At 39.9% G+C, this 27,431-nt stretch overlaps 1 protein-coding gene across 2 annotated transcripts in view; it reads right to left on the bottom strand.

Moving 5' to 3' along the window:
- The window catches only part of ddr1 (discoidin domain receptor tyrosine kinase 1), a 48,063-nt gene extending 21,249 nt beyond the window's left edge, over window positions 1–26,814 (bottom strand). For both annotated transcript variants that reach the window (XM_058400574.1, XM_058400584.1), the window contains exons 1-2: window positions 26,662–26,814; window positions 4,716–4,867 (exon numbers count right to left, since the gene is read on the bottom strand). In XM_058400574.1, the coding sequence (XP_058256557.1) occupies window positions 4,716–4,815 (100 nt within the window). In that variant the 5' untranslated portion in view covers window positions 4,816–4,867; window positions 26,662–26,814. The remainder of the gene's footprint in view (window positions 1–4,715; window positions 4,868–26,661) is intronic.
- Between the last annotated feature and the right edge of the window lie 617 nt (window positions 26,815–27,431).

Raw genomic sequence — 27,431 nt, 5'->3', positions numbered from 1 at the left:
CTCTGCTGCCAATAAAACTCTCTCTTCCAAACACGCACGCTGCTCAGTCCTGTCCCGTCCCCCTCTCTCCAGAGTTCTTGGGGTGTATTCCAATTCAAGCATGGGAAAAGTTCTCCTTTATTACAAATTACAACATTAAGGTCATAGTAAAGAATTTTGTTAAACTGGACACAAAATACAGGAAACAACCTGATTAATCATACTCCTGTCTTTAGCGTGAGGTGAGTTTGGGTTGTATAATATAAGCGCTGCTTAACTTTGCAATTGGCAGCAAAGGTTTTTGCTTTTAGACTCTGGAGCCTCTCTGGTGTCTCTTTCTCTGTGTCCACGCTTTGGACGTTGTCAAGGTGAGGATCTATGGGGCGTGACTGATTGAGAGTGTAAAAGCGGGTATTTGGGACATCCTTAAGGGCTTTATCGCATTCCCGGATGTTGGCTGGTTTGTGTGATTTCATGGTGTCTCATGGTTGAACAGAGAGTCAGAGCAGAATGTTATTACTCACACAAACACTAGCATGGATTGTTCCTATGAGCAGGAAATAATAAATAATGATTGGTGGCAATGTGATGGACTGAGAAAACATAAATCTGATTTCCCCTTCAGAGGCATATAAAGTTTAAAGCCACTGCATCTCTGCACTTTATCAAAACTGAAAGTACACAACTGGGGATGACTTTTTAGTCTTACACCACTAAATATTTACTACACTACATGCACTCACTACACAAGAGTGTATTGAAAAGGACGTTATTCATACGAGTAACTATTTTATATATATGTACACACCAATCAGCCATAGGATTATGACCATTAACCTATATATATTATCTGTCTATCTGTCTATACATACAGCTCTGGAAAAAAATAAGAGAGCACTGCAAAATAATCAGTTTCTTATGTTTTTTTTTAATCAGTTTCTTATGTTTATGTTTTTTTTTTCTTACAGGTTCATGTATTGGTGAGATGAAGAGTTTTGTTTCATTTTTTGTGAACTGCTGACAATATTACTACTAAATTCAAAATATAGCTATTGTTATTTAGAGTGTATATTTAAAGGAAATGACAACACATCAAAATAACCCAAGATCATGCAGTATTTGCAGAGCTTTAATAACTCAAATAAAACAAAATGCAAATAATTTGTAAACAAGTTGTGTTAATGCTTTGGCTAAATAACATAAAGAAATCAGTATTTGGAGGAATAACCCCGATCTGCATGCGTTTTAGCTCCATGCTCTCCACCAGTTTTTCACATTGCTGTTGGGGAACTTTATACCACTCTTTTTGCAAAAAAGCAAACAGCTCAGCTTTGCTTGATGGTTTGTGACCATCCATCTTCCTCTTGATGACATTCCAGAGGTTTTCAATAGGGTAAATCTGGAGATTGGGCAGTGGTCTCTTATTTTTTTCCAGAGCTGTATATATATATATATATATATATATATATATATATATATATATATATATATATATATATATATGTATGTATTAAATATTAAAACCACCTGCCTAAAAACAGCTCCACCTGCAAAAACAGCTCTGATCTGTCGAGGCATGGACTCCACTCTCTGTAGGTCTCTGTAGATGTGCTGTGGTATCTGGCACCAAAACGTTAACAGCAGATTGTTTATGTAAGTTGTATGGTGGTGCCTCCATTTATTAGATTTGTTTGTCCAGCATATCCCAAAGATACTTGATTAGATTTGGAAATTGGAGGCTGATTTAACAAATTTCTCATGTTCCTAAAACTATTCCTGAACTGTTTGACTGTGTGACTGGGAACATTATCCTTCTTAAAGAGGCCACTCTCATTAGGGATTACTGTTGCCATGATGGGGTGTGTTTGTCTGCAGCAATGTTTAATTAGGTGGTAAGTGTTAAAGTAACATCCACATGAATGCCAGGACCCAAGCTTTCCCATCAGAACATCACACTGCCTCCACAGTCTTGCCTTCTTTCCATAGTGCATCCTGGTGCCATCTCTCCCACAGGTAAGTGATGCACACACACCCAGCCATCCACATGATGTAAAAGAAAATGTGATTCATCAGACCATTGCTCCAAGTCTGATGCTCACATACCCATGGTGCTTTCTGCGCTGGACACGGATCAGCATAATAACTCTGACCAGTCTGTAGCTATGCAGCCCCACACATAGCAAGCTGTTATGCACCTAACTTTTTCCATCATAGTCAGCATTGACTTTTTCAATAATTCGTGCTACAGTAGCTCTTCTGTGGGATCTTTCTAACCAATGTATAACCTGGAAAACTCCATAAGACCTGCTGTTATTGAGATGCTCTGACTCAGTTGTCTAGCCATCACTATCTGGCCCTGGTCCAAGTAACTCAGATCCTTTTCCTTCGAGAACAGACTGCTCACATGCTGAATAAAATATATCCCAGGCCTTGACAGGTGCCACTGTACCGAGATAATCAGTGTTACTCACTTCACCTGTCAGTGGATTTAATGTTAGGGCTGAAAAATACTTTTATGCTGCGTCCCAGTTCACATTCACCTACTTACACTATACACTAACAGTATGTAAGATGAACACCAATTGCATATCACCCCTAGCTAAAAATTGCTATTAGAACTATTTCACAGTATAATGACCTGAATGCTATATGGGTAATCTTACCTATGCTCACACAGTGCATTATGGGACTGACTAGACTGACATTTCTAGCAAGAACTGCACGTGTACCCTGGAGGGTTCTTCTCATGTAGAACCTGTTAATTTCAATAAAGCAGAGTTGTGACAAATGTCAATAGAAATCAAATTGAAATGAACCGTGCTGAATTTTTTTGTTTCCCTTGGAACTTCTCCTTCATGCACATATCAGTGCAGCACTATTATATTCAGATGAGCTAAGGCAGGAAAGAGGAAGGTACCTTCTGCTTAAAAAGAATGAAAACAATGAAACAGTTCTCATAATATTCATTAAAGCTTTCTAGACTATGCAAGGATGGCAAAATCCTTCCGTTTTCCTTCCAAGCCGTACACGGGTACATCCACAGGTCATTCTTTCTTGTTAAGAAGATCTCTTTTTGAATATTCTGCCAACATATTTCTTTCAAAGCTCCTTTGGTAGGATTAGCATGTCAAAATAGCAGGAGTATTTTCTGCTTTGGAAAACTTTGTCCTTTTATTCTTTCCTGTTGAGCAAAATCTATTCGTTTCATTTAAACTGTCGATATCTGGCAAACACACATACACACACACACACACACACACACACACACACATAAACTGAAAGACAGATACGCTGACACACATACACAGAAAGACAGACAAACAGACACACACAGACAGACAGACACACTAAAAGACGGACAGACATACACACAGAAAGACAGACAAACAGACACACACAGACAGACAGACACACTAAAAGACGGACAGACATACACACAGAAAGACAGACAAACAGACACACACAGACAGACAGACACACTAAAAGACGGACAGACATACACACAGAAAGACAGACAAACAGACACACACAGACAGACAGACACACTAAAAGACGGACAGACATACACACAGAAAGACAGACAAACAGACACACACAGACAGACAGACACACTAAAAGACGGACAGACATACACACAGAAAGACAAAGACGCACACACAGAAAGACACACACACACACACACACACACAGAAAGACACACACACAGAAAGACACACACACACAAACAAAAACACAGACAGACAGACAGACACACAAACACACAGAAAGACAAAGATGCACACACAGAAAGATACACACACACAGAGAAACAAAAACACAGACAGACACACAGAAAGACAAAGATGCACACACAGAAAGATACACACACACACACACACACACACAGAAACAAAAACACAGACAGACACACAGAAAGACAAAGATGCACACACAGAAAGATACACACACACACACAGAAACAAAAACACAGACAGACACACAGAAAGACAAAGATGCACACACAGAAAGATACACACACACAGAAACAAAAACACAGACAGACACACAGAAAGACAAAGATGCACACACAGAAAGATACACACACACAGACACACAGAAACAAAAACACAGACAGACACACAGACACACAGAAAGACAAAGATGCACACAGAAAGATACACACACACACACAGAAACAAAAACACAGACAGACACACAGAAAGACAAAGATGCACACACAGAAAGATACACACACACACACACACACAGAAACAAAAACAGACAGACACACAGACACACAGAAAGACAAAGATGCACACAGAAAGATACACACACACACACAGAAACAAAAACACAGACAGACACACAGAAAGACAAAGATGCACACACAGAAAGATACACACACACACACACACACACACACAGAAACAAAAACAGACAGACACACAGACACACAGAAAGACAAAGATGCACACACAGAAAGATACACACACACAGACACACAGAAACAAAAACACAGACAGACACACAGACACACAGAAAGACAAAGATGCACACAGAAAGATACACACAGGAAGGATAAGCAAACCTCACTCTAAAATCTTTAAATGAAGCATGAATTAAAAACAGTCACTTTAAAGTGGGCCCTTAATTTCCCCTCATCACACACACACACATCTTGAGGCCTCACGCACACCTTTTGCAAATTCATTGTGACACACAAGTAATGGCAGTGCAGAATGAATGCCTCTTCTTACACGAGTCAAAATGCCACTCATGGTCCTGTGCCGCCGTCAAGGAGAGCGGGAGGGTGCAGAGGAGGAGGAGATGCAACATTGGCTGCAGCCGTGTTGCCATGGCAACAGCAACACACCCGGTTACCTGTCTGGAGTGACTACCCCAGACATGCCTAAGGGGGAGAAAGAGAGAGAGAGAGAGAGAGAGAGAGAGAGAGAGTGAGAGAGAGAGTGAGAGAGAGAGAGAGAGAGACAGAGAGAGAGAGAGAGAGAGAGTGAGAGAGAGAGAGAGAGAGAGAGAGAGAGTGTTAATACCAGTCCTTGACATCTTGAAGACTTGTATCCATGTAGCATGAGTTTTTTTGCTGTACACACACTGGCAAGATGAAAACAGGTTCACTGTGTTAACAAATTTAATTATTTTGGATGATTTGGAACCCAACCCAAGGAACCCATATGTTCTACCCACTTGGCCTCATGTCATGAAGAAATGCCCCACATCAGTCTCACTTTTTCATAATGGGCAAGGTGATCCAACAACAGAATACTGATATTATGTAAGGATATTATGCAAGGATATTAAACATGGCAGGGTATGCTATTAGAGGAAAATAAACCACAGTCAGAATGTTTACATGACTGAATCCAACCTGATTGTAGATTTCAAACCTAGAGTTTATATTTGAATCCGATTGAGAAAATATTCAAATTCAAACATTTATATCAGATATATTTTCCTATTTACAGGATTTCTAGATCTACACCAACCCTTTTAAGGCTGATCAAAATTTCAGGTCAAGCTCAATCAAATGGGCGGCCCTATACATGTAGGCTTTTCAATCCTAATGAGCAATCAATCCGATTACAATCAGATTATTTGTCTGCATGTAAACGTTATTGAGGTGGTGTGATACACCTGGATGAAACGTGTTACCATGCCAGTACCTTTGGATCATTTTCCTTTATACCACAGCGTGGTTGAATTCACCGATCCGATTAGCCAGAACAGTACAGTTATACACTGACCAGGCACAACATTATGACAACCTGCCTAATATTGTGTTGGTCCCCCTTCTGTTGCTAAAACAGCCCTGACCCATCGAGGTCTGGACTCCACTAGATCCCTGAAGGTGTGCTGTGGTATCTGGCACCAAGATGTTAGCATCAGATCCTTTAAGTCCTGTAAGTTGCATGGTGGGGTCTCCATAGGCCCTACCTCGCAACTTACAGGATTATAAGGACACTTATAGGACTTAAATAATACTTTTAATAGTTATTGACCACTGCAGACTGGGAACACCCCACAAGAGCTGCAGTTTTGGAGATGCTCTGATCCAGTCGTCTAGCCATCACAATCTGGCCCTTGTCAAACTCGCTCAAATCCTTATGCTTGCCCATTTTTCCTGGTTCTAACACATCAACTTTGAGGACAAAATGTTCACTTGCTGCCTAATATATCCCACCCACTAACAGGTGCCATGATGAGGAGATCATCAGTGTTACTCACTTCACCTGTCACTGCTCATAATGTTATGCCTGATCAGTGTATGTTAGTATTAATATGCTTGTTGTATCTATAGTTCTAACAGCTCACACATAGTGACTTGTATGGTACATGCCCCACATACATTTCAATTAAAAAATGCACTGTTTAATAAAGTAAATCATATCAACATTTATTTAGTGTTTATGAAAAGAGACTCCTTTTTAATGGCTGTGCCACACATCCTACTGACTTTTACAAGGATCTGCAGAGCAAACAATCTACATGCAGGAAACTCGAGCTAACCAGAACCAGAACAAAGCGTGGTATTTAACAAAGCAAACCCTTCTCGGTCTCGAGTGTCAGCTCTTTGTAACTGAGTAACAGAGGACTTTGCACTTTCCACTTTCTCTGTAACTTTCCAAGCTGTGCTTCTTTGTCTTATTAACTTCAAGAGAAAAGTAAAAAAAAAAAAAGAAAAGAAAAAAAAGAGGAACTGGTGAGGGAACAACTGTTTAAAGCTATAAAAGTAATGCAATGTAAGCAAACATGTCTTGCAGATCTTCCAAAACCATTAAATATAATCATAAATATATACAGTTTCAATATAATTGGTTAGAAATGTGTTGTTTATTAGTAAATAGAGAAGAGTAATCACTGGCAAATGTGTTATTCTGTGGAATCAGAGGAATAAAAAAAGCACGGTACTGAGGCGTAACACACCACCATGCTGTGAATTATTTCAATAATTTATATCCATATTTTACGGTTATATTGTATCGCCCATTATGAATACACAGGGAACCGATTAAGGGCATGTTTTCTTACGTTTAGTATATCTGGGGACAATAAATCACCTTAAACCGTGACCTTAATTCACTCCTGTTTTAAATATATTCATGAACAGCAGAGACTCGGTGCCACTTGCTAATGCACTGCATATTAAATTCCCATTTACTATTCCAACGATAACTAAATATATGAAAATGAACGTCTGAGGCTTCTTCAAATATAATAATAAGTGATGCATTGTTTTCTTACTGCTTTTGAGGACCAGGCTAATAACAAGCTCATGTGCTTAATATGAGCTTAAATAATTATACATTTAATTACATTATATTAAATGGCTTAAGATCTGTCACGGTGTCTTCCTACACTACAAGTAACCTGATGGAAAGTTTTTAAAGTGCTTAAACAGCATCTTTAACAGAGACGTGAGTGCTGTGGATTTCTTGGACACAAAGGTATACCCGAGTGTGGAGCAGTGAAGCGAGCCTGTAGTGAAACTGTAGCACTTCTGTTCAGTGAGAACTGAGCACTTTCTCATTGCACTCATCTTATCACTGATACAGCCCTTGTGTTTGGTATTAAAATATGATCTTAAATTGTAAAACTCATCACAAGCTTAAACACAGATATCTAATCTGTTCAGTATGGACTGCTGAACAGAGAGTTTTCAGACCTGTAGATCTGTGCTTTGTTCCAAAACGGCGAGATAAATTGTGAGTGCTGCATTTTCTCTTTGGCTCGGTTCACTTTCACACAGCAAAATTTCTAGAAAATGTGTTTATGGAAGTCAGATGTAATTAAACTACTGCACCTTTTCAACCTGTTCTTATGTTCTGGGGTTTCACTCATGGAGCTGCTCCAACAAAGAGGATAGTCAGCAGCTCAGCCAGATTATTGTGACTTTCCTTATAACTGTAGTTTTATTATTTATTGGTTTCAGCATTTTATGTTTAATTTATTTGTTTCAAATTTTTGTTGCTTTATTTTTGAATTGCCATGTGCTCACCCCCTGAATCCTTTGTCACCAAATATCTACCAGACACACTAACTCGGGCTTCATGTTGCACGCCATTAGCTAACCAAACAAGCTAAGTAGCACGATACGTAACGCAGTACCTATCATGCATTGTTAAACTGATGATTGTGGTCTCACCAAAAGTGAACAGTGCCAGAGTTTTTGGTGTGGGTATGAGTATAACTGCCGTGTTCATGTATATCTAAAGGAATCAAACCAAGTGACACAACGCAGCAGGTTCTGCAACAAACACTCCAGGTGTGTAAACACACTAATTTTGGTATAAGTATTAATTCAATTCAATTCAATTTATTTGTATAGTACTTTTAACAATGCCTCAAAGCAGCTTTACAGAAGAATAGAAAAATGTATCCCTAATGAGCAAGCCTGAGGTGAGAGTGGTGAGGAAAATCTCCCTGAGATGATATGAGGAAGAAACCTCATAGAAGAGGAACCAGACTCAGAAGGGAACCTCATCCTCATTTGGGTGACACTGGACAGTAATTGATGTAAATTTTGATAATGTCCTTTTTACAACAGCAACCAAGAGCTCTTGAAGTGTTAGTACTGGTATCGATAAGGACAAATCCATGAACTTGCACTGAAAAATTGTATAAATGCATCCCTAAAACACCTGTTAAAATGTGATGTAGGGAACAGTATTCGATACAGATCACTACAGCAGGAGTACAGTACTCTTCGAATAGTAAATAGGAGGATTAAAGAGGTCATGGCACTTTTCATCTCATTTAGTTATATAATAAACACTGCCTGTCTTATTACTTATGTTAAAGACGTAGTTGAGAAAAAGGAAAACATTCCTTCTGAGTGTGTGTGTGTGTGTGTGGGGTTCACTCGAGCAGCAGGAACAGGTGATACTGTCTCGCTGCATTCAAACTTGCAGCCTTTAGGCTTTCATTTAAACCCCCTTTAATTCAGTTGAGCACCGCGCCCTGCCTCCCATTAGCCTAAGTAGGAGGGTTCATTCATCCTCCTGCGGCATAAACACAACTCATACACACATTACACTGTGATTACACAGCATACCATCTGCTCTCTTGTCTCAGCCCAGTAGCCTTGACGAAAGCAGAGGTTCTGTCACAGAGGCACTAAGCATCAAGGTGTTTCCCTATTTACAAAAACCAGTCAAAACAAGCCAAATAAATCTGGGATGTGTGGAATGTCCCAAAGAGAGAGAGAGAGAGAGAGAGAAAGAGAGGATGGGGAGAGGGAGGTGACAGTTGTCACTGTGGAGAGTGAAGGGTTTGTTGTGGAGTCTCTGAAGGAGACAGCTGACGCACAGCTGTGCAGACACAAGGGCATACGGAGAGAGAGAGAAACAAACTGAAGGGAGGTGTGGAAAAGAAGCGCTGATCACTGTTATAGGATACACTGAGAAGGGAAGCATGTACAGATCCCTGCTTAATGGACTTTGGGGTGTTAGAGTGTGAGTGTGGGTATGTGTATATGTGTGTATGTGTGTGTGCTTTTGTGTGTGGATGGGTGTGTGTGTGTGTGTGTGCAAAAGCAAGTGCAGCTGTCTTGTGCCAGAGACAGGCGGTGGCCAATACACACACACACACACACACAGGATGCAAGTGTCTCCAAAACCGGGAGAACAGAGAGTGAGAATATGTGGAGAGCAGGAGCCTCATGATTCAGTGCTGAAATGCAAGCTGTGCATTTATTACCGTTGGCTCGCTGAATCTGCACACATCCGTTAACAATATGGTCAGCTATTGAGTAACCCTAGCAACCCATTACCATTCTCAATGGGCCAAATCCACAAAACACAGACAAGGATTAAACTCTATATTCCTTGATTAGCTTCTCTTTTTTTCCTATTAGACAATTAAGCAGAGAAAGACTGAGAGAGAGAGTGTGTGTGTGTGTGTGTGAGTGAGAGAGAGAGAGAGAGAGAGAGAGAGAGAGAGAGAGAGAGAGAGAGAAAGCATTAGCATGAAAGAACATACACAAGACAACCTACACAGAAAAAAACAACATTTGAAAGAAACTTGATGAGTAGACATGATGGAAATGAAGAGTGAGGCTCCAGCTGGATAAGAAGCTAAAGTAAAGTGATGAGACAGGCTTGGAGACACTCGAGCTCTATTTATGAGTCAAAACTCTTTTGCCTAAAAACACACGGCAACAATACAATACAGCTGTAAGAAGACTCTGCCAAACAGCCTCCACCTATGCAGTGTCTCAGCGCCATGAGGCCCACTGAGGGAAGAGTTTCAGGAATGATCCAGGATTTGGAACAGCTGCAGAAGTGCGCTCGCTTCAAACACAATACGCCCAGCACATCGCGCTTCTGTGTTGTCTAGTCACTTCTGAGGGAATTTCACACACAGGTTTTATTTAGCCATGAAACCTTCATTAGCCAAAAAAGCTGGAAAAATGCCATGTGAACCCACGCTTGTCCACGAGTTGAGTACACACTAGGGCTTTCCCCAACTAAACATAGCCTTGGTCAACCAAAATGTCAGAGTAATGAAAAAGGTTCTGCATCACAGCAAAAGTGTAGTACTGAGAAAAAAAATAAGTAGCTACAATTCTCCAGTGTAGGTGCAGCTTTTACACCGAGCACTCAAAATCAATTAGGTAAAGGAAACTGACCATGGCAGCGATTACTACACTACACTACAACTCAGTTTAACATCATTTATACCAAATATGTGCAGTAGTTTTTTGTTTTGGAGAAATTTGTTTTGGAGAAATGGGTTTAAAATGAAGGGAAGAAGTCTGAGGTGTCAGCGCTTTGTAACAGACAGAGTGCTTTGCAAAGTCTCTCAGCGACCGAAGGGGAGTTTACGATTTCTGTTTTTTCTGGAAAATAACAAGAGAGAGAGAGAGAGAGAAAGAGAGGGAGAGAGGGAGAGAGAGAGAGAGATGGGGGAGGTAGGGAGAAAGAGAGAGAGGGAGCGAGAGAGAGAGAGAGAGAGAGAGAGAGAGAGAGAGGGAGAGAGGGAGAGAGAGAGAGAGATGGGGGAGGTAGGGAGAAAGAGAGAGAGGGAGCGAGAGAGAGAGAGAGAGAGAGAGGGAGAGAGAGAGGGAGAGAGAGGGAGAAAGAGAGGGAGAGAGGGAGAAAGAGAGGGAGAAAGAGAGGGAGAGAGCGATAGAAGGGGAAAGAGAGAGAGAGAGAGAGAGAGAGAGAGAGAGAGAGAGAAAGATAGAAGGGGAAGAGGGGGGAGAGAGGGGAAAATAGAGAGGGAGGGAGAAAAAGAGAGAGAGAGAGGTGCTGGTGTGGAAATGACTGAGGGAACTAACTTATCTCCTGCAGCATTACATTTTTACTATTAATTGCTCAAAAGTGTGATGCGTCATTCGTTAATAAATAAAACATCATAATCATATCATGTGCATCACAACACTGCAGCATGAATTATTTATATCTAACTGCATCTTCAGTTTATTATGTGTTATATTCTTAAACGGGGCTCTACTAAACTCCCCCACAAATACTCTGTAAGCATGTAACTGTGAGTGATGGAGCAGGAGTTAAAGCTACAGGTAAAGTACTGATATTCACTTTCTGTAGGACGAGCTAACAGACATGGGCATGAAGCATCCTAGACACAAAACACAAATCATCCCACTGAATCCTACCTTATAAAAGTAAAGAATTTCATAAACAAACACGAACCTGCATCTGACCAGTTAGAGTCTCAGTGATAATGAATTTAACACCGCTTCCCCTGAGGCCATCCTGTTACAGCTGCTTCATATTTACTGAAAGGGTGTGTTCAAGGTTTAGTGTGTTTAAGTGATGATGTAATGGAGCTCAAAGTAAAGGAAAAAAAAATACTGAACACTAATACAAACCCTATAGCTGAGCGAGTGAAAGAAAGAAACCAGAACAGAGGGTAGAGTTCATTCAACATGACTAGCAAGGATAAAAGAACAATTTTTTTTTTTTTTTACTTTTTACTCCAAGCGCCTTTTATACACAGCCTCCTGCATCCAGAGCAGCAACAATCCCTGTGTGTGTATTAGAAATAAACACATTAAACACACAGCGAATGAAAGGAATTCATCTGACACCTCATGTCTACTCAAATCAGCCCCAACTGCAGAACAGACACAATCATAACACACTTCTCCTCAGCAAAGAAGCAGTGTCTGGCTCTAATCGGCTCTGCTTTATTGTGGGATAAAAAAACCTGGCTTATTTTTTTGTTATCAGCGTTTGGAAGAGAATTATTACATCTACTGTTGCATTTCATCAAGTCCTTTTCTAAACTGGCACGCTTTCATCCTTTTGTCTGCGAGCCATCAAATCTTTCAGAGAGCAAAACAAGCACTCGGAGTTCCCTGAAGCCGATGAAACTCCTGCTGACATCCACACCCAATTACAACAGATCTTGGCGATCTTTCCATGTTATGCTACTGCTTCTATATTTCAAGCGGTTAAAACTACTAAAAGATTTCTTCAAAGCGTTAAATACAAAGCAGATATCATCTAGCTTGCTGAGTAGGTAAAGAGGAGTTCGGTTCTTATCACTATAAAAGGGCTTTACACAGTTAGTTCACTCTGATTATAAACACAACCCTGGGTTATCTCTGTTCAATAAACAATAACAATAAATCCTGGCGATTCATAATCTCACATTTCACACTGTACGTTCCTAAACCCTCGCTTAATCTTCTTATTATTAGCATAATTGCTGCGTCAACAACCATGTGTGAATAACAGCTGCAGTAAAGAACAGGAATCTGAGCCTACAGTGTGCTCTGAAGATCAGAAAAAGAGCATGTGAGGTGTTCGATGAGCCTACAGGGTTCCCTACCTAAGCTCTGTAGGCACTTTTTAACCGGCAGCCCTTATGAGGGATCAGTTCTGGCGGCTGGTGGAGTGAAGAGGAGGCTGTGTGATCTTTTGACCTCAGTGACTAAAGGCCCTGGCTAATCACTACCTGGTGATGAACATGAGTCAGTAATGTAACTGTGTGAATCACTATATGCTTGTTGTTTTAGTGTTTTGTAATCCATTACTACAATCACAGCAGCATCTACTTAGCTTGAAGTGATCACACAAGCGTTTGAGGCCTTAATCAGGCTCACAGAGCAGCACACAGGCTAATCACAGCCATCGTCTTTCGCTGTCACAGTCATTATCTAGCTATCTAACTCTAGAAAGTCTTTCGACGCCACAGAGATACTTGGTGGAGTTTTATAACAGTAGCTTAACCGTATTTTTACAGAAAGCTAACCTGAAGCTGTAACCTTGTAAACTGAAGCTACTTACAATCACAGCTTTACAAATTTACTATGTAAAAGACAACATTACACTTAAAACAGTGATGTAATATTTGGGATACGTTTTGATCTTACATTTAGGAGCATTTTTATTGCTTGATTTTAGACTGACTTTATTATTTAGCTCTATTATGTGATCCAAGCCAATATGTGAAAAATATATCCTACCACGATATTTCAAGACATTTCCACAATGCAACAGGAACCAATGAGAGTAAAGTAACACATAGTTCACCTGGTATGAATGCTGCATGGCTATGCACTTTGTTAGCCATAATTTAAATTGTGGGGGAGGGAGGGAAAATAATAATAATAATAAAAAAACACCTAAAAAAATGTGGAAAGCATCATCAAAAATATTTTTCAACAAGGCATAAAAAGATAACCATGATATATCAGAAAACTGTATCTTAACAATTTATCACATTATCAATATATCATCAAATTACTCAGAATTTTTCAACTAAATAATATGAATAGATATGTCCTAGTACCGAAGGGGAAAAAATAAAAATGAGATAAATTACTTTTTTGAAATAATAAAATAAACAAATAAAATAGATTGCTAGATAAACAAACAAATAAGCATGTGTGAGAGTATAAAGCTCCCACAGGAGAAATAAAGATACTCCTGGAAATATATATATATATATTTAATATTTAAAGCAGTGTGCAAGATTAGGTCTGGAAAAATGTTTTAAATATGTTGCCACATACATATTATATGTGTACATTATGTATGTATAGTCATACTCCTTAAAATGTGACAGATACAAACGTGTGTGTGTGTGTGTGTGTGATGCCACAATTGTTCAACCAAGTGTGCTGCTATTATTGGCTGTTTCCGTTTCCCTGAACAGCAAGACACCTCACTCACCTTTTAACCCCAGCGCTCTGACCTTCCCTGGAGCTTCACATTCCTGCTTCCAGGATCATGCACTGTTCTTCTCACCGATCTTTTATGTAAGAAAACATTAGTTTAATGCCAAGCTGTGACTCCAGTGTGTGTCAGTTCTATTGGCGTGACTCAAGTATCCGGCCGAGCTGCCCATCTCTAGAGATTGTGTGTGAGTAGCAGGAAGACTAAGAGTTACTCACGTTTGGAGCAGAAGAGAAGAGTGAGCGCATGGAATAGCGGAATAATACGAGGAAGCCTGACTCATTTCAAAAAATGCGTGAGAGGGAAAAAAAATATAGCTGTACTGAAAAAAAGAGAGACAAAAACAAACAGCACTGACTGGAGACTGCTTGAGTTGACTTTCAATCCTGCATTCACCTGTCACCTGCTCTCACACAGGAGATGATTTATCACAGCAGTCCTGCCGAGTGCAAAAGAGGCAGCGATTCATATTCCAGCCGAGTGTGTTTGTATTTCCTGCTGATTTATAAAGCCACGCTTTCTATTTACCCATGTGGCTGCTTGATCAGATACGCTGCTAAGAAGAACGATAGGAACTGGAAGAAGCATAACAGATGGAAGTGAGTGGAAAACACACTGGCGGTCATATTTCTAATGTAAAATAGCTATCACACAAATATGTGATACATCCCAGGCCCAAGAAGAGAGTTGTAAAAATGAAAAAAAAAAAAAAAGGTGAGTTCAGATCAGGTTGTGCAGGAACTGCTTCTGCTTTCTGGATTGTAGAAACCGTAACATGTTAAATAAAGGAAATGGCTGTGAGAAAAACTGCATATGGACCGATACTAACCGTCAGTATTCACCACGGGAGGAAAAAAAGGAGTTTCGGATAGAAACGGGTCTGCGCTTGTCCGGTAATGAGTTCTCACCTGCTTACTGACAGTTCCCACAGCACACCTGTGCTGCTTTTAACGGAAAGCTAAATTTATTACTATTCCCACACACCAGTGTTTCAGCTGACGCACACAGAAATTTGGATTCCTCACTTGCAAACTCCTGACATGGTAACACACACACACACACACACAACTGGGTATTACTGTTGGAGTGTTAAATTAAACACATTGTCACACATTCTGTAATGTTTCTAACAGGAATGTAACGATACAATGAACCATACTGGATTATTCTATATGAGGCTCTTGATGCGGTACGTCTCAATATCAAACAATGCCCAAAACTGCTAGATTTTATAGTTATGTTGTCTTTATTTGTCACCTAAACATTACTGCACAGTGAAATTCGTTCTTCACGTATCCCATCCTTGGAGGTTGGGGTCAGAGTGCAGGATCAGCCATGATGCAGCACCCCTGGAAAAAGGTGTTGCTCAAGGGCCCAACGGTGGCAGCTTGGCAGTGCTGGGGCTTGAAACCAGATCTTCCTGTCAACGGCCCAGAGCCTCAACCACTTGAGCTACCACTGCCCCCATATTGTATGTATTATGTTAGGGGTGCTTAGTACTTAGCATGTTTGTCTCTTCCCTGTAGCCATGAGGTGTTTGCACAATTTCCCCATGTTTCAAAGGTTTCCTCCTTGTACTCCAGTTTTCTCCCCACAGTCCAAAGACATGCTGTAGACTGTATGACCGGCATCTCTAAATTGTCTGTAGTGTGTGAGGGTGTGTGAGATTGCGCCCTATGATGGATTGGCTTTCAGAATATTCCCAAGTCAAGCAGCCTTCATATGTCATGTATACACAGTAAAATTGAAAGTATTGGAGGGTTGGGGTCAGAGTGCAGGGTGAGCCATGATGCAGCAACCTATCATGGTTGGGGTTTGGGGGCCTTGCTCAAGAGACCAAGGGTGGCAGCTTGGTAGTGCTGGAGCTTGAACCCTGGTCTTCTCATCAACCCACCTTGTCATCTACCACCTGAGATAGACTCCAGGCTTCCTGTGACCCTGTGTAGTATAAGCGGTACAGATGATGCATGTATGAATGTTATGTGTAAATAATATTTATACTTAATTAAGTCCAAGTCGAGTGGTGATCTTCCTCAGAGAGGCTGGGAGCAAAACCAAGTAGTGATAAGCAGGATGGTGGTACTCTCTCCCCCAGTCAGTCACAGTGGCACTAGCCAATCGTGTGTGTTTGTTACACAGCCCTGTGATGCAGCATGAGCAGCAGTTTGGAAAGATGCAGTTAACGGAGACTGCACAAATCTCAGTGGAAGCACATGATAGCTGTAAGTATTGGACGCGCATTTAGGGATAGAGAGATCTGCATGACAGTAGAATGGGAAAGAAAAAAAAAGCCCAGTGTTTCAGACATGCCCACTTAAAGTCACATAAGTTTGATTAGCCATGTCTAGCTTTGAGATAGCGTCAGTCAGGAAAACACTGCTGTAGTGAGTGGGAAATACCCGACACTGAACATTTAGCTGATGTTTGTTATCAGCAAACATCTGGACAACTACAAGTCACACTTAAAAAAGATTTAAAAAAGGTTAGAATACTGTGAAAGATAACAATAGCTGAGCAGCAGATCTGTACTTTTTTGTTCACTGATATGAAAGCGTGAGACAAGCCGTCATGGTTTATGATAGAGTAAATATACAAATAAGAAGGTTGCACCAGGGTTTAGGAACGCACAGTGTGAAACGACAGATAAGAAATAAGCAGGATTAACTGTTAACCCCAGGTAAAGTATGAGCAGTGTGTGAAACCTGAAACAAGATTACCCAGAATTCTGTTTAGCCAGAGTTTACAATCACCCATAGTGAACTATTTCAAGTGTATAAAGCTCTAGATTCAGATAAAACTGTATAAAAAATCTCATGTATTCTATCCAATCCAATTTCAGTTTTTATATATTAGGTGTTTATATGCAGGGATAAAGACAGAGAAAACACTGCAGGAACAAAATGGGGACTGCTTGCAGCTTATAAGCGCATTATGACTAAACATCACAGCAGTGTAGTATTTATGCCACCTGTACGGTGTAGGTAACCCTGGCCTTTGAGGACAGATGAAGTATGTGGCACGACTGTGTGATTTTCACAAAGACTGGTGAGAAAACTGTCCATCCATCTCTCTCTCTCTCTCTCTCTCTCTCTCTCTCTCTCACACACACACACACACACACCCAGTAACACACAAACACACAAAGCACCGTGCTTTGGAAAATATGAAAATATATGATATACGTTTACTGCCTCAGGCTCTAACTGATCTTGAAGATATGATTGTGTTTGGGCCTAAAGGTACAGAGAGGGGAGTGTTTGTGAGAAGATGGTGGAGAGGTAACTGGATTTATTAAAAAGAAAAAGAAAAACCAGTTAACAAGATAAGTCATGAGTCCGTTTTGAATCAGAATTCATTATGGAAATCTGAGAAGTAAAAAAAACCTTGTATGGCTTTTTAGGTTTATAAAACATTGAAGTTGTAAAATCTCTGAGAGGAATTAGGCTTTTGCAATCATTTATTAGTAAAAAATAAATGAATAAATAAATTAATAAATGTGTAAAATAAAATCAGTGCCATTACTTTTTGGAATTTTATCTGTAAATTTTATCATGCTAAGAGATGTTTTGAAATGACATGCTTTAAAAACAGACCAAATATCTGGTTTATTACAATTTGTTAACTAATTCAAACTGACATGCTAGAAACACTTCAGTAAGAGGGAGGAGTTTTGCCATTATCATTACTATACATTAAATACCGTGGTCTTGTTTAAATAAAATTATACTGTGTTTAAATTTGCTATAATTTCTTGTTATAAATATGAATATAGTCCTAATAATCATAATCATAATAATAATTACAATAACTTTCAATTTTCAATCCCACCTTACTTGGATTGAAAGAGCCCCACTGGTTCCTTTTCAAAAAACCCTTTACTTTTCGCCCCTCTTTATATACATGTAAATGTCTGGAAATCCATCCATCCATCCACCACCTATACCCGCCTAATTAGGGTCACGAGGATCTGCTGGAGCCTATCCCAGCACACATTGGGTGAAAGGCAGGGGTACATCCTGGACAGGTCGCCAGTCCATCACAGGGCCACATATAGACAGACAACCACACACACACATATGCCTCATGATTCACTGTAGTAGATAGAAGAACATAAAAGAGAGCTGTTTACATTTTACCTGAAAATTAGTGGCAACATTTCTCAGAAAATATTTGCCATAGCCTATATACTTAAAGAAAAGCTTGACGTCATTTCCCCGCAGGCTTCAGCAGCATGTCAGAAATATAGAAGAAAAAGAGCTGCTTAATGACCAGCATTCCTCCTTTTTATTTCCAGGAAGAAGTGAGCACGGATGTTCCTGCTGCTTTTCATTGGCTCCTGTTTGTATTAACGTCCACCTAGCTGAACTCGACATTCATCTGTGCCAGAAGTGAATTTCTTTCTTTTTTCCCCAGAACGTCGCATCCTTCCTGCTCCGAGATAATGGGCTTTTTCAGCAGGTAAATATTTGCATTTAGGCTGATGGTTCCTAGCTTGTGAGTGGCTGGTTGCATGAGAAATCAATGCCTCTATATCTTGTGTTCATTAAAAAGAGAGTTTGTTTGTATTTGCTGGTATTTGACCGACTGAGTTCATTAGGAAACAAAAAACAGACGAGGCAGGAACACACGTTACGTGAGATGCTGGAGAAAACAATGGTATATGTGTGTGTGTTGTGGGGGGGGGGGGAGTTCAAGCTTTGGGTCCTGACCATGAACCTAGTGGATACATTCATTTGATAACATGCAGTACTGCAGATTGAGGTACACCTAAACTAACAGATTGTATAAATTGCTCTATCCATCAGGTCACTGTGTAGGTGTACAATTACAGACTGTATGCTGCATGTCAGTCCATTGCTACTCCATCCAGCAGTGACATAAACCACCATGGAGGATATTATGTGGGTGTTGGATTATATACAGAACAGCAATCACAGTGTTGTTTATAATGACGATAAGCGCAGTGTGAAAAGCCCTCAACAGACTTTCTTACTGTTTTATGTATAAAAAAAATTGAGCAGCCGACATGCTCTGATTTTTCATCTGATTTCTACAATCCAGAATTGGAAATGATTTCATTGCTTATTGAGTCTTACTTAAACCAGTGCTAACTCAGAAACTACACTGACCTGTAAGTTCCTCAAGAGCCCTTGGTTGCTGCTGTAGAAAGGACATTATCAACAGTTATATTATTTACTGTCCAGTGTAACCCAGATGAGGATGAGGTTCCCTTCTGAGCCTGGTTCCTCTCAATGTTTCTTCCTCATATCATCTCAGGGAGTTTTTCCTCACCAACATCACCTCAGGCTTGCTCATTCGGGATAAAATAATAACTTTAAAATAATAATTTTTATTTTTCTGTTTCTATACTTCTGTAAAGCTGCTTTGAGACAATGTCCATTGTTAAAAGCGCTATACAAATAAACTAAATTGAACTGAAACTATGCTAATATCACCTGTTTTCATTTGATCATATATTGTGATATTGTTTGACTGGCTGCCTAATAAAAGCGAGGCCTGCGCCACAGATCTGTCAGAAGCTTACACACCCGCCTGCACGCACAACCGCCTGACATTGACAGAGATGTTCAAAATTGACTCGGCTCACCACCAGAATGGTGACAAAACTCTTAATAGCCATCAGAACCACTCTTTATTAAAGAAGTAAAATGTACTGCAGTGTGAGTGCATCAGGTACAGCTCTGGGGTTTGTTCACTCCTCAGTGTCGCTACTGGGAGAAAAAGGTGACCTGTGCAGGATCATCATCATTCTAAACCCTGCGTTTAAGCCAGAGAAGAGGAAGGTTTCACACTGGTCATTTAAAGCAGGCTTTTTACACAGGATTGTGAAACTCTGCTCTAAAACAGGACTAGCGGCGATTCTGCAGTGATAATAAGTTGTACAGTGTGAAGCGTTAGAATGTTACAGATACACGCTTAACAACAGACCAGCATGTGCCTTATATGTGCTTCGTACACAACACAATCATACAAATCCTGCGTATTGTGTAAACAGCCGTTGAAGGGAAAATTTAAGGGACAAAATAAAAAATAATGTCAAGTGGTAATGGAAAACTTGTCAAGAGGAAAGAGGTTTATTTTAGGACAAACTGGATGCCACAGAAAGCAATAATAATAAGAGTATTTAAGAAACTGACTCTTGTGGAACTGAACACCTCAACTACACAACAAACTTAAAAATGCCTGCTCATTGCTGTGAAATGACATGAGCTATTATTTAACACGGTCACAGCACTGTATCGATCCAGTCATGGTTGTTGACACCGTAAATATGCAAATATGAAGAAGGTCCAGGGTTTAGGAATGTACAGTATCAGATTATGAGCATAAGCAGATATCCCAGGATTAGAGTTTACAATCATCCAGAGTGAACTATTTCAAGTGTGTACAGCATTATTCTGAGCTGAAATATCATCCTGAAGAAAAGGACCAGAGTTATTACCTTTTTTTTTTTTTTTTTTACAGTGTCTGTATTTCACTGTCTCATACAGCTAATAATAAGAGTGAGTAAGAAATCGGTACAGTGTACTGCTTCAGTATTTCAGGGTCATTATTAACCTCAGCACAGCATTAAACACAGTCTAAATCAGGTGATGAACATTCACCACCGTAATGACGTCACAATAACTTCAGAAATTTGCTGGGTTTATAAGTAAAAAAAAAGAAAGAAGCTTTTTATACATTAAAATGTAGATTATCGGGTTATCATCTTCGTGAGAAAGCAGTCTTCTACAAATTTGTGACTAATATCAATTCCCAGCTCTGACTGAGACCACACCCTGCATGAGTGCGTGTGTATGTGTGTGTGTGTGAGTGTGTGCGTGTGTGTGTGTGTGTATGTGTGTGTGTAATTGTAAACACTGAAACAAGAGCACCGAATGTGAGATTTTCTTCCTCTTTGATAATATGTAGGTATATCACATTAATAATCATTAGATTGCTAGAAGGTTGTGGGATAATTGAATAACCATCAAGCTGACAGTGTTTTTATCGTCTCTGGATAAATGTTCTTTGTTTTTATGACAAAATCAGCAAAAATGTAATAATGAAATGAATGAGGATGGATGGCATGGATCTGTCATATATCACGTATAGCTCCTACTGAGCAGCACACACATAGCTGTAATAATAACGTGAAATAACACGTCAGGCACTGTCATAAATCTACAATAAAGTGTACAGATGCTGTAGATCATTTTACAAATATTATGAAAAATATACAGACGAAATGTTTTAAGCCATTGTATCAGTTATTTTATACACTTTCGAAAGGGAGGGAGGGAGGGAGGGAGGAAGGGAGGAAGGAAGGAACATAATCATGCCACATTTTGACTAATCTTACCTCGTGCACCTTCAGCTCTCGTGAACAAGACTGAGTGGTGAACATACCCGAGGCACTGAAGCACTTTTTCTTGTTTTATTTATAACATCCATATGATAGCACAGTTCATACCTGCTTAAGAGTTCAGTAGATTATCTACATTTCACACAAGAGAGCAATGTAGCCCCACAGCAATAAATAAAAACATAAATAAATAAATAACCCAGACAATATGCCAATGACAAGTACGCAATAATGCTGTAATTCTATTTTTTTTTTCCTTCACATGAACCGTGGTATTTCTATACAGTGGATTTCATTGTTTTCTTTAAGCAGGTTAAAGTTTTTACACTGCAATATTACTAAAGACAGCAATATGAGCATTTTCATTTTCTTCTGTTCTGTTTTGTAACGCTTGTCAGTCAAATAAACCATGTGTCTAATTCATGCTACACAACTTGTGTCCAATACCAAAGCTCAAATGTTCATCACGTGACATTTGACTAGATTCAGTCATAACCCAAATCCTATGTAATATAGCTTTTCAGGAGTTTCACAGATGTTCTGTTACAGATTGTGTACTCATACTGACTCTCATGACCCACTCATCAATGCGTGTATGGGGTTTACGCAGTAACCTGACAATCTGATTGGATAATCACTCCTGAAGCCTTTCAATTGCTTCATATTTTACATGGAGATGTGACATGGAGATTTTAAACATACAGAAGTGGAGCTTAATGCTGTGTTTGTGTGTGTGTGTATATATATATATATATATATATATATATATATATATATATACATATATGTGTGTGTGTGTGTGTGTGTGTGTATGTGGCCACAGTGAGCTGAAGAACTGCAAGAGCAGAAATTTACTAAACTCAGTATAGAAGGATGCCTCTGAGCTTCAAGTAAGGCTTTAGCTCTTCATGCGCAGCACTAATCTGTAATTATTAACTCAGGCTCTGTTGTGCTACAGAGAAAAGGAAATGTTCATGATTACAGAGTTTACTGGCTTTAATGCGAGGCTCGTGTGGCTACACGTGCAATAAGTTCAAACAATTTCAACTGTCAGATACGTCGACGCACGGAGCAGTCAGTACTGATAAGGTGGAGAGAGAAGAAGCGCTGATGGGTGAATGATTTACGGCAGCAGCACAGCAGAGGCAGGAAGCAATCGAGGAAGCGAGGGAGTGTCGAGAGGAGGACAAGAGATAGAGATAGAGCTAGAGCTAGGATGAATTATGACGAGAGACAATGCACTAGGAGATCATGAACTGCATCAACCTGAGAGGAGGAGGGCAGAGACTCATTTAATGCCTCTTTACGATGTAGATATGAGCCCGAGAAAACTGCTACGTAAGAAATGACTCACTGAGAGCGCTCTGAGAACATCTACACTGCTGAAGTCACCAAGGTCTCTCGCTCTTTTGAGCCTTTGATTTGATTCTGTAAGTTCCACACTGTCGTCTGAAACAGGACGCAGGAATGACATCTGAGCAAACCAACAAACCTTAGCGTGCTAGCTTAACATCGAAAACAATAACAAGTTTAATGGCATCCTTTTACTTACTCTTACTGATGAAGAATCCTCAACTGTGTATAAAGACAAAATCATGTTTTCGCTGTCTCCAGGTTGATATCGGAAATGCGCCGATCATAACACCATGACCTTGTAGAAATTCCACTCTCTTTAGAATGAAAAAATTCAGACTATTATTTTCGCCAGCCATGCAGTTACTAGAATAAGGAACGATGTGCGGACATCCAAAAACACACAGATGAAACACATTTGCAGCTAGATCACTGCGACTCTGGAGCAAGACCCGCCCCCCAGGTTCTGAAGAGAATTTAATTGGACGGTTACAAAAATCTGCACAAAAATGTGAATCTAGTTTGTTTCCAGTATTGACAAAGCAAACTAAAAACAGAAATAGTGTTGTATCAGTGTCCATAAGTCTAAGGGACAGGTATAGAGGGCTCTGAGACACCCATTTTGATTTCAGGGACACTTTAATCACCATAAGTTAATGAAATTAATGAGACCACTTATGGCCTTTTACAAGATCTGGAACATATAGGGACAAAACTATGACACCATAACAGATCCCAATATTTTCAGCTTAAAAAGACGTGGCGTTCACACATACAGCGACTCAGAGTTCATTATCAATGAGAGCTGGCGACTTACAGCGGCATGAGCGACAGCAACCTTTGGCGACTAGATGTGGGCGTGTCCAGTGACACAACAAAATTGAGAAAAGTTCAAGTTAATGCAAATACGGAGCGACTTGTTGCAGTGATGACCAATGGGAGTGAAGACAGTCGATGGCAAGTGATCCAGTACACTTCTTCTTCTTCATCTCGTACGATGAGGATGCTGATACACCCTGCTGAATTTTATTCACAAACGCCAAATCTCCATCCAGAATGTTTACAACAGCAAGAAAACTGATTTCCAATGCTTGTTGTTTCACCCACTCACAACTGTTATTACTATGGCAACCATAAGTAAGAACTCCCACAAGTGACAGCGACTGGAGACTTCTCAATACACTGTGTGAACGTAGCATAAAGCGTCTGACAAGGAAAAAAATCTGAACTTCTTGCTCTTTAGTTCTAAGCCGTTAAAATCTTATATTATAATTCAGGAGCTGCTATGAATCACGCAGCAGTGAAACCAATAATAAAAGTATGCAGCTAAGAGAGAGGAATGTCTATCCTGAGCAATTAAGAGACTAACTAAACAGCGTGATATCATTAAACCTCAGGTTTTCATTTACCACTCTTTCAGGTTCGGTTCCTTTGCTCAACTTATCTTTAACACAATCCCTCTTGTTCTCGGTGCGCTGACCTCCGGTGACCTGGCCCTGAGCCGGTCAATGAGGCAGAAGCTCCTCACACGCAGCAGCCACCTGCACTTACTCATAAACCGTCAGCCCGTCTGCTGCACACGTTGTACTCTTGAAGAAGCCACTGAACGGGATAGAGACAATGCGAGTGCCTATACGAGTGCTTTTCACAACTAGGTGCTATTATTACGCCTAAGTGATCCCTTAAGAGTTGTAAAAAAAACAGTGACTGGACTCACACACGGCTCCGTCGGAAAATCACTGCCTCCTTTCCTGAGAAGTTCTGGAATTTCCCCAGGAAAATCAGTGCAGTTCGGATAAATCGTGAGACACTCTGCTACACGGTGATAATGTTACTACACGCTAATAAGGCAATGTCCTGGAATCCCGGATAACCATCAATGATCACATTAAGGTTTAAGGTTTAATCTTCCAGAATCTGAATGTTTCTTATTAGTTTCATTTAGTAGTTGCTGAATAATATGCTTTATACCACAGCATGGACTTTTTTTCTATAACAGCAGCTCTGACAATCATCCCGACTGAAACAAAACAAAGCTGCATCCCTATTAATGCACTTGTTCTAAAATATTATATTATTCTATTGTATTAATCTGTAGTATTCTATAGTAACAGCTCAATGATAGGTACTCGAATGAAAGCCAAGCCAGGTAATCTATACCTTATAATCATTGATATGGTGATTTTTAGTGAACCATTTATTTAACATTTATAGAGGGTGTCAGTGCTGGATGTTTTCCACATGTTTTACTGTTTCTTTTGTCTTATTGACTTCTAAAGAAAAAACAAAGAAGCTCCAAACAGAGTGAAAAGAAAGTTATATAATGTTAGAGATGACAGAAACTAGCTATTCTCACAGACATCGCACAACTTTGTGACAGTTAGATGTTCGACATGTTGTCCATTAATCCATTACTAATCGTTGCTGTTACTTTGTTGTAAAGTGATCAACTTTGGGCTGGTTAAAGTGGTGGCATCTGGATCTCATCAATCCGCATCACACCAGTTTCATCAGTGCTGATTATTTTCCTAAACAACAGCACAGGTATGTTTTATTTGTTATTTAAAGTAAGTGACTGAGTAATGCACAATGACTGTAAGTATTACTTAAATGATGTTGATAAACATTAGGGCTGTGCTAATAATTTTGTGTTTACTGGCATCGTCAGTGTTAGACTGGTTTGGTCTGGAGATCCACTGATATATATATATATATATTACACCAGAAATCTGTGTGATGACTGACACAATCCATAATGTGTTACAGCAAAGGTCACATGTCAGTACAGAAGTAGTGACTGATGCTAAGAGCACGGATATCGGTTCAGTATTTTTATTTTTACTGTGTGTGAGCCAAAACGATTGTGTTTGCTGGGCAGTTATGGCTCAAAAGTTAAGGTTTCTGGCTAATGATCAGAAAATTGGGGGTTCAAGCACCAAGCACTTCCAGTCTTCCACTGTGGGACCCTTGAGCAAGGCCCCTAACCCTCTATGCTGCATGGATGCTGTATCATAACTGACCCTGTGCTCTGACCCCAACTTCCTAACAAGCTGTGATATGCAAAGAAAGGAATTTCACTGTGTAATGATGTATATGTGACAAATAATGGCTTTTTTCTTCTAAGCTATAAAAATGTCACAATTCTTAAAGGATTTATTTGTGAGCTCAGAGCTCACGAAGTCATCAAATACCGCGATCAAATGATATCGCGATGAGAATGAACGATATATTGCTCAGCCCTAGCCTGCCTAAAGTCACACTGGTTTTGGTTACAGGTGGATAAGACCTGTGTCTGCGTCAGTCACTACAAAGCCATGCTCCATGAATTATGACAACTATATATGAGAGGTTTTGTGAGAGGAAGAGGAACTTTTACAGTTTTACAGGCAAACAAACAGCGCAGGATCTTCGTGGCCGCCATCCAACACGTCCAACACACACACACACACACACACACACACCGAGACACACTGACGCCGAAAAACCGGGCAAGATTTAAACCACCACGCTCCTCAGTGCTTCAATAATGTAAAAAGATAAAAACTAGTAACAAATGAGTATAGCAGTCTGTAGTTCCAGGAAGTAAACTTTAAAATCTAAAAGAAAAATAATAAAGACTCCGAGTTCATTTCGGCACGTGTGATCTCTTTTCTTATACAACAGCAACAGTTGGAGGAACAACTGCTCAGTAGATCCCTAAATCCGCTGAAGGAGTACATAACGAGTCTGATGAAGATATTTATAATCCCGAATTACACACATAATCAGACTAACTGTACGCGCGGATAAAAATAGTGATCCTGTGTTCTCATTACTTACCGAAAAGGCAGGCAAGAAGAAGCTTTGGGATCTGGTCGCCGCTTGAGAAAGTTTTTCCTGTTGGTCCTGCTTTAATCCCCAATTCTTCAGTTTAGTGTATAAGATCAGGTTAAAATCCAACCGTTATATATATATATATATATATATATATATATATGTATATATATATATATATATATTTTTTTTTTTTTGCGCACACACGCACACACACACAGGCGCGCGCGCGACTAAAAGCAGTGCCACTTCACTCTACTGTAGGAGACGGGCTAAAAAAGAGAGAGATTTAAACACCTGTGTACCCTTGCAAAACAAACGGAGTTTTATTTATTTACTAAACTTCAACGATCATGCGTAAAATACTTTTCTTACATCAATTCCTCAACCGATAGTCAGCAGTCCACCAGCCGCTCAAGGCTTTCCGTCCCCTTCTCCCGGAGACCGCTACCAGGTGCTCATTTGCATAACCTGATCCCGTGGCGTCCAATCATCGCGCGGCGATTTAAATATTCGATCAGCTGCTCGGCCAATCAGAGGCGAGCTGAGGAAAGACCCCGTGACCTGGCAGCGGGCTCTTGTAAATGATACTTGACGTGCGCTCGCGCCCGTGAGAGAAACATTTTTTACAGGAACAGCGAGGTCTGTTGAGGGGATATGAAATATCAGATTACCTAAAAGGAAACAACAGGATTCACCTTGTTAACCCTTTCATGGGTTAAGGATAAATAAATAAATAAATAAATAAATAAATAAATAAATAAAATCTTTGTGCT

Source organism: Hemibagrus wyckioides, linkage group LG01 (assembly GCF_019097595.1).
Source record: "Hemibagrus wyckioides isolate EC202008001 linkage group LG01, SWU_Hwy_1.0, whole genome shotgun sequence".
NCBI lineage: Eukaryota > Metazoa > Chordata > Actinopteri > Siluriformes > Bagridae > Hemibagrus > Hemibagrus wyckioides.
Note: the sequence above shows the minus strand (reverse complement) of the source record. Positions and strands in the feature narration are given on the sequence as shown.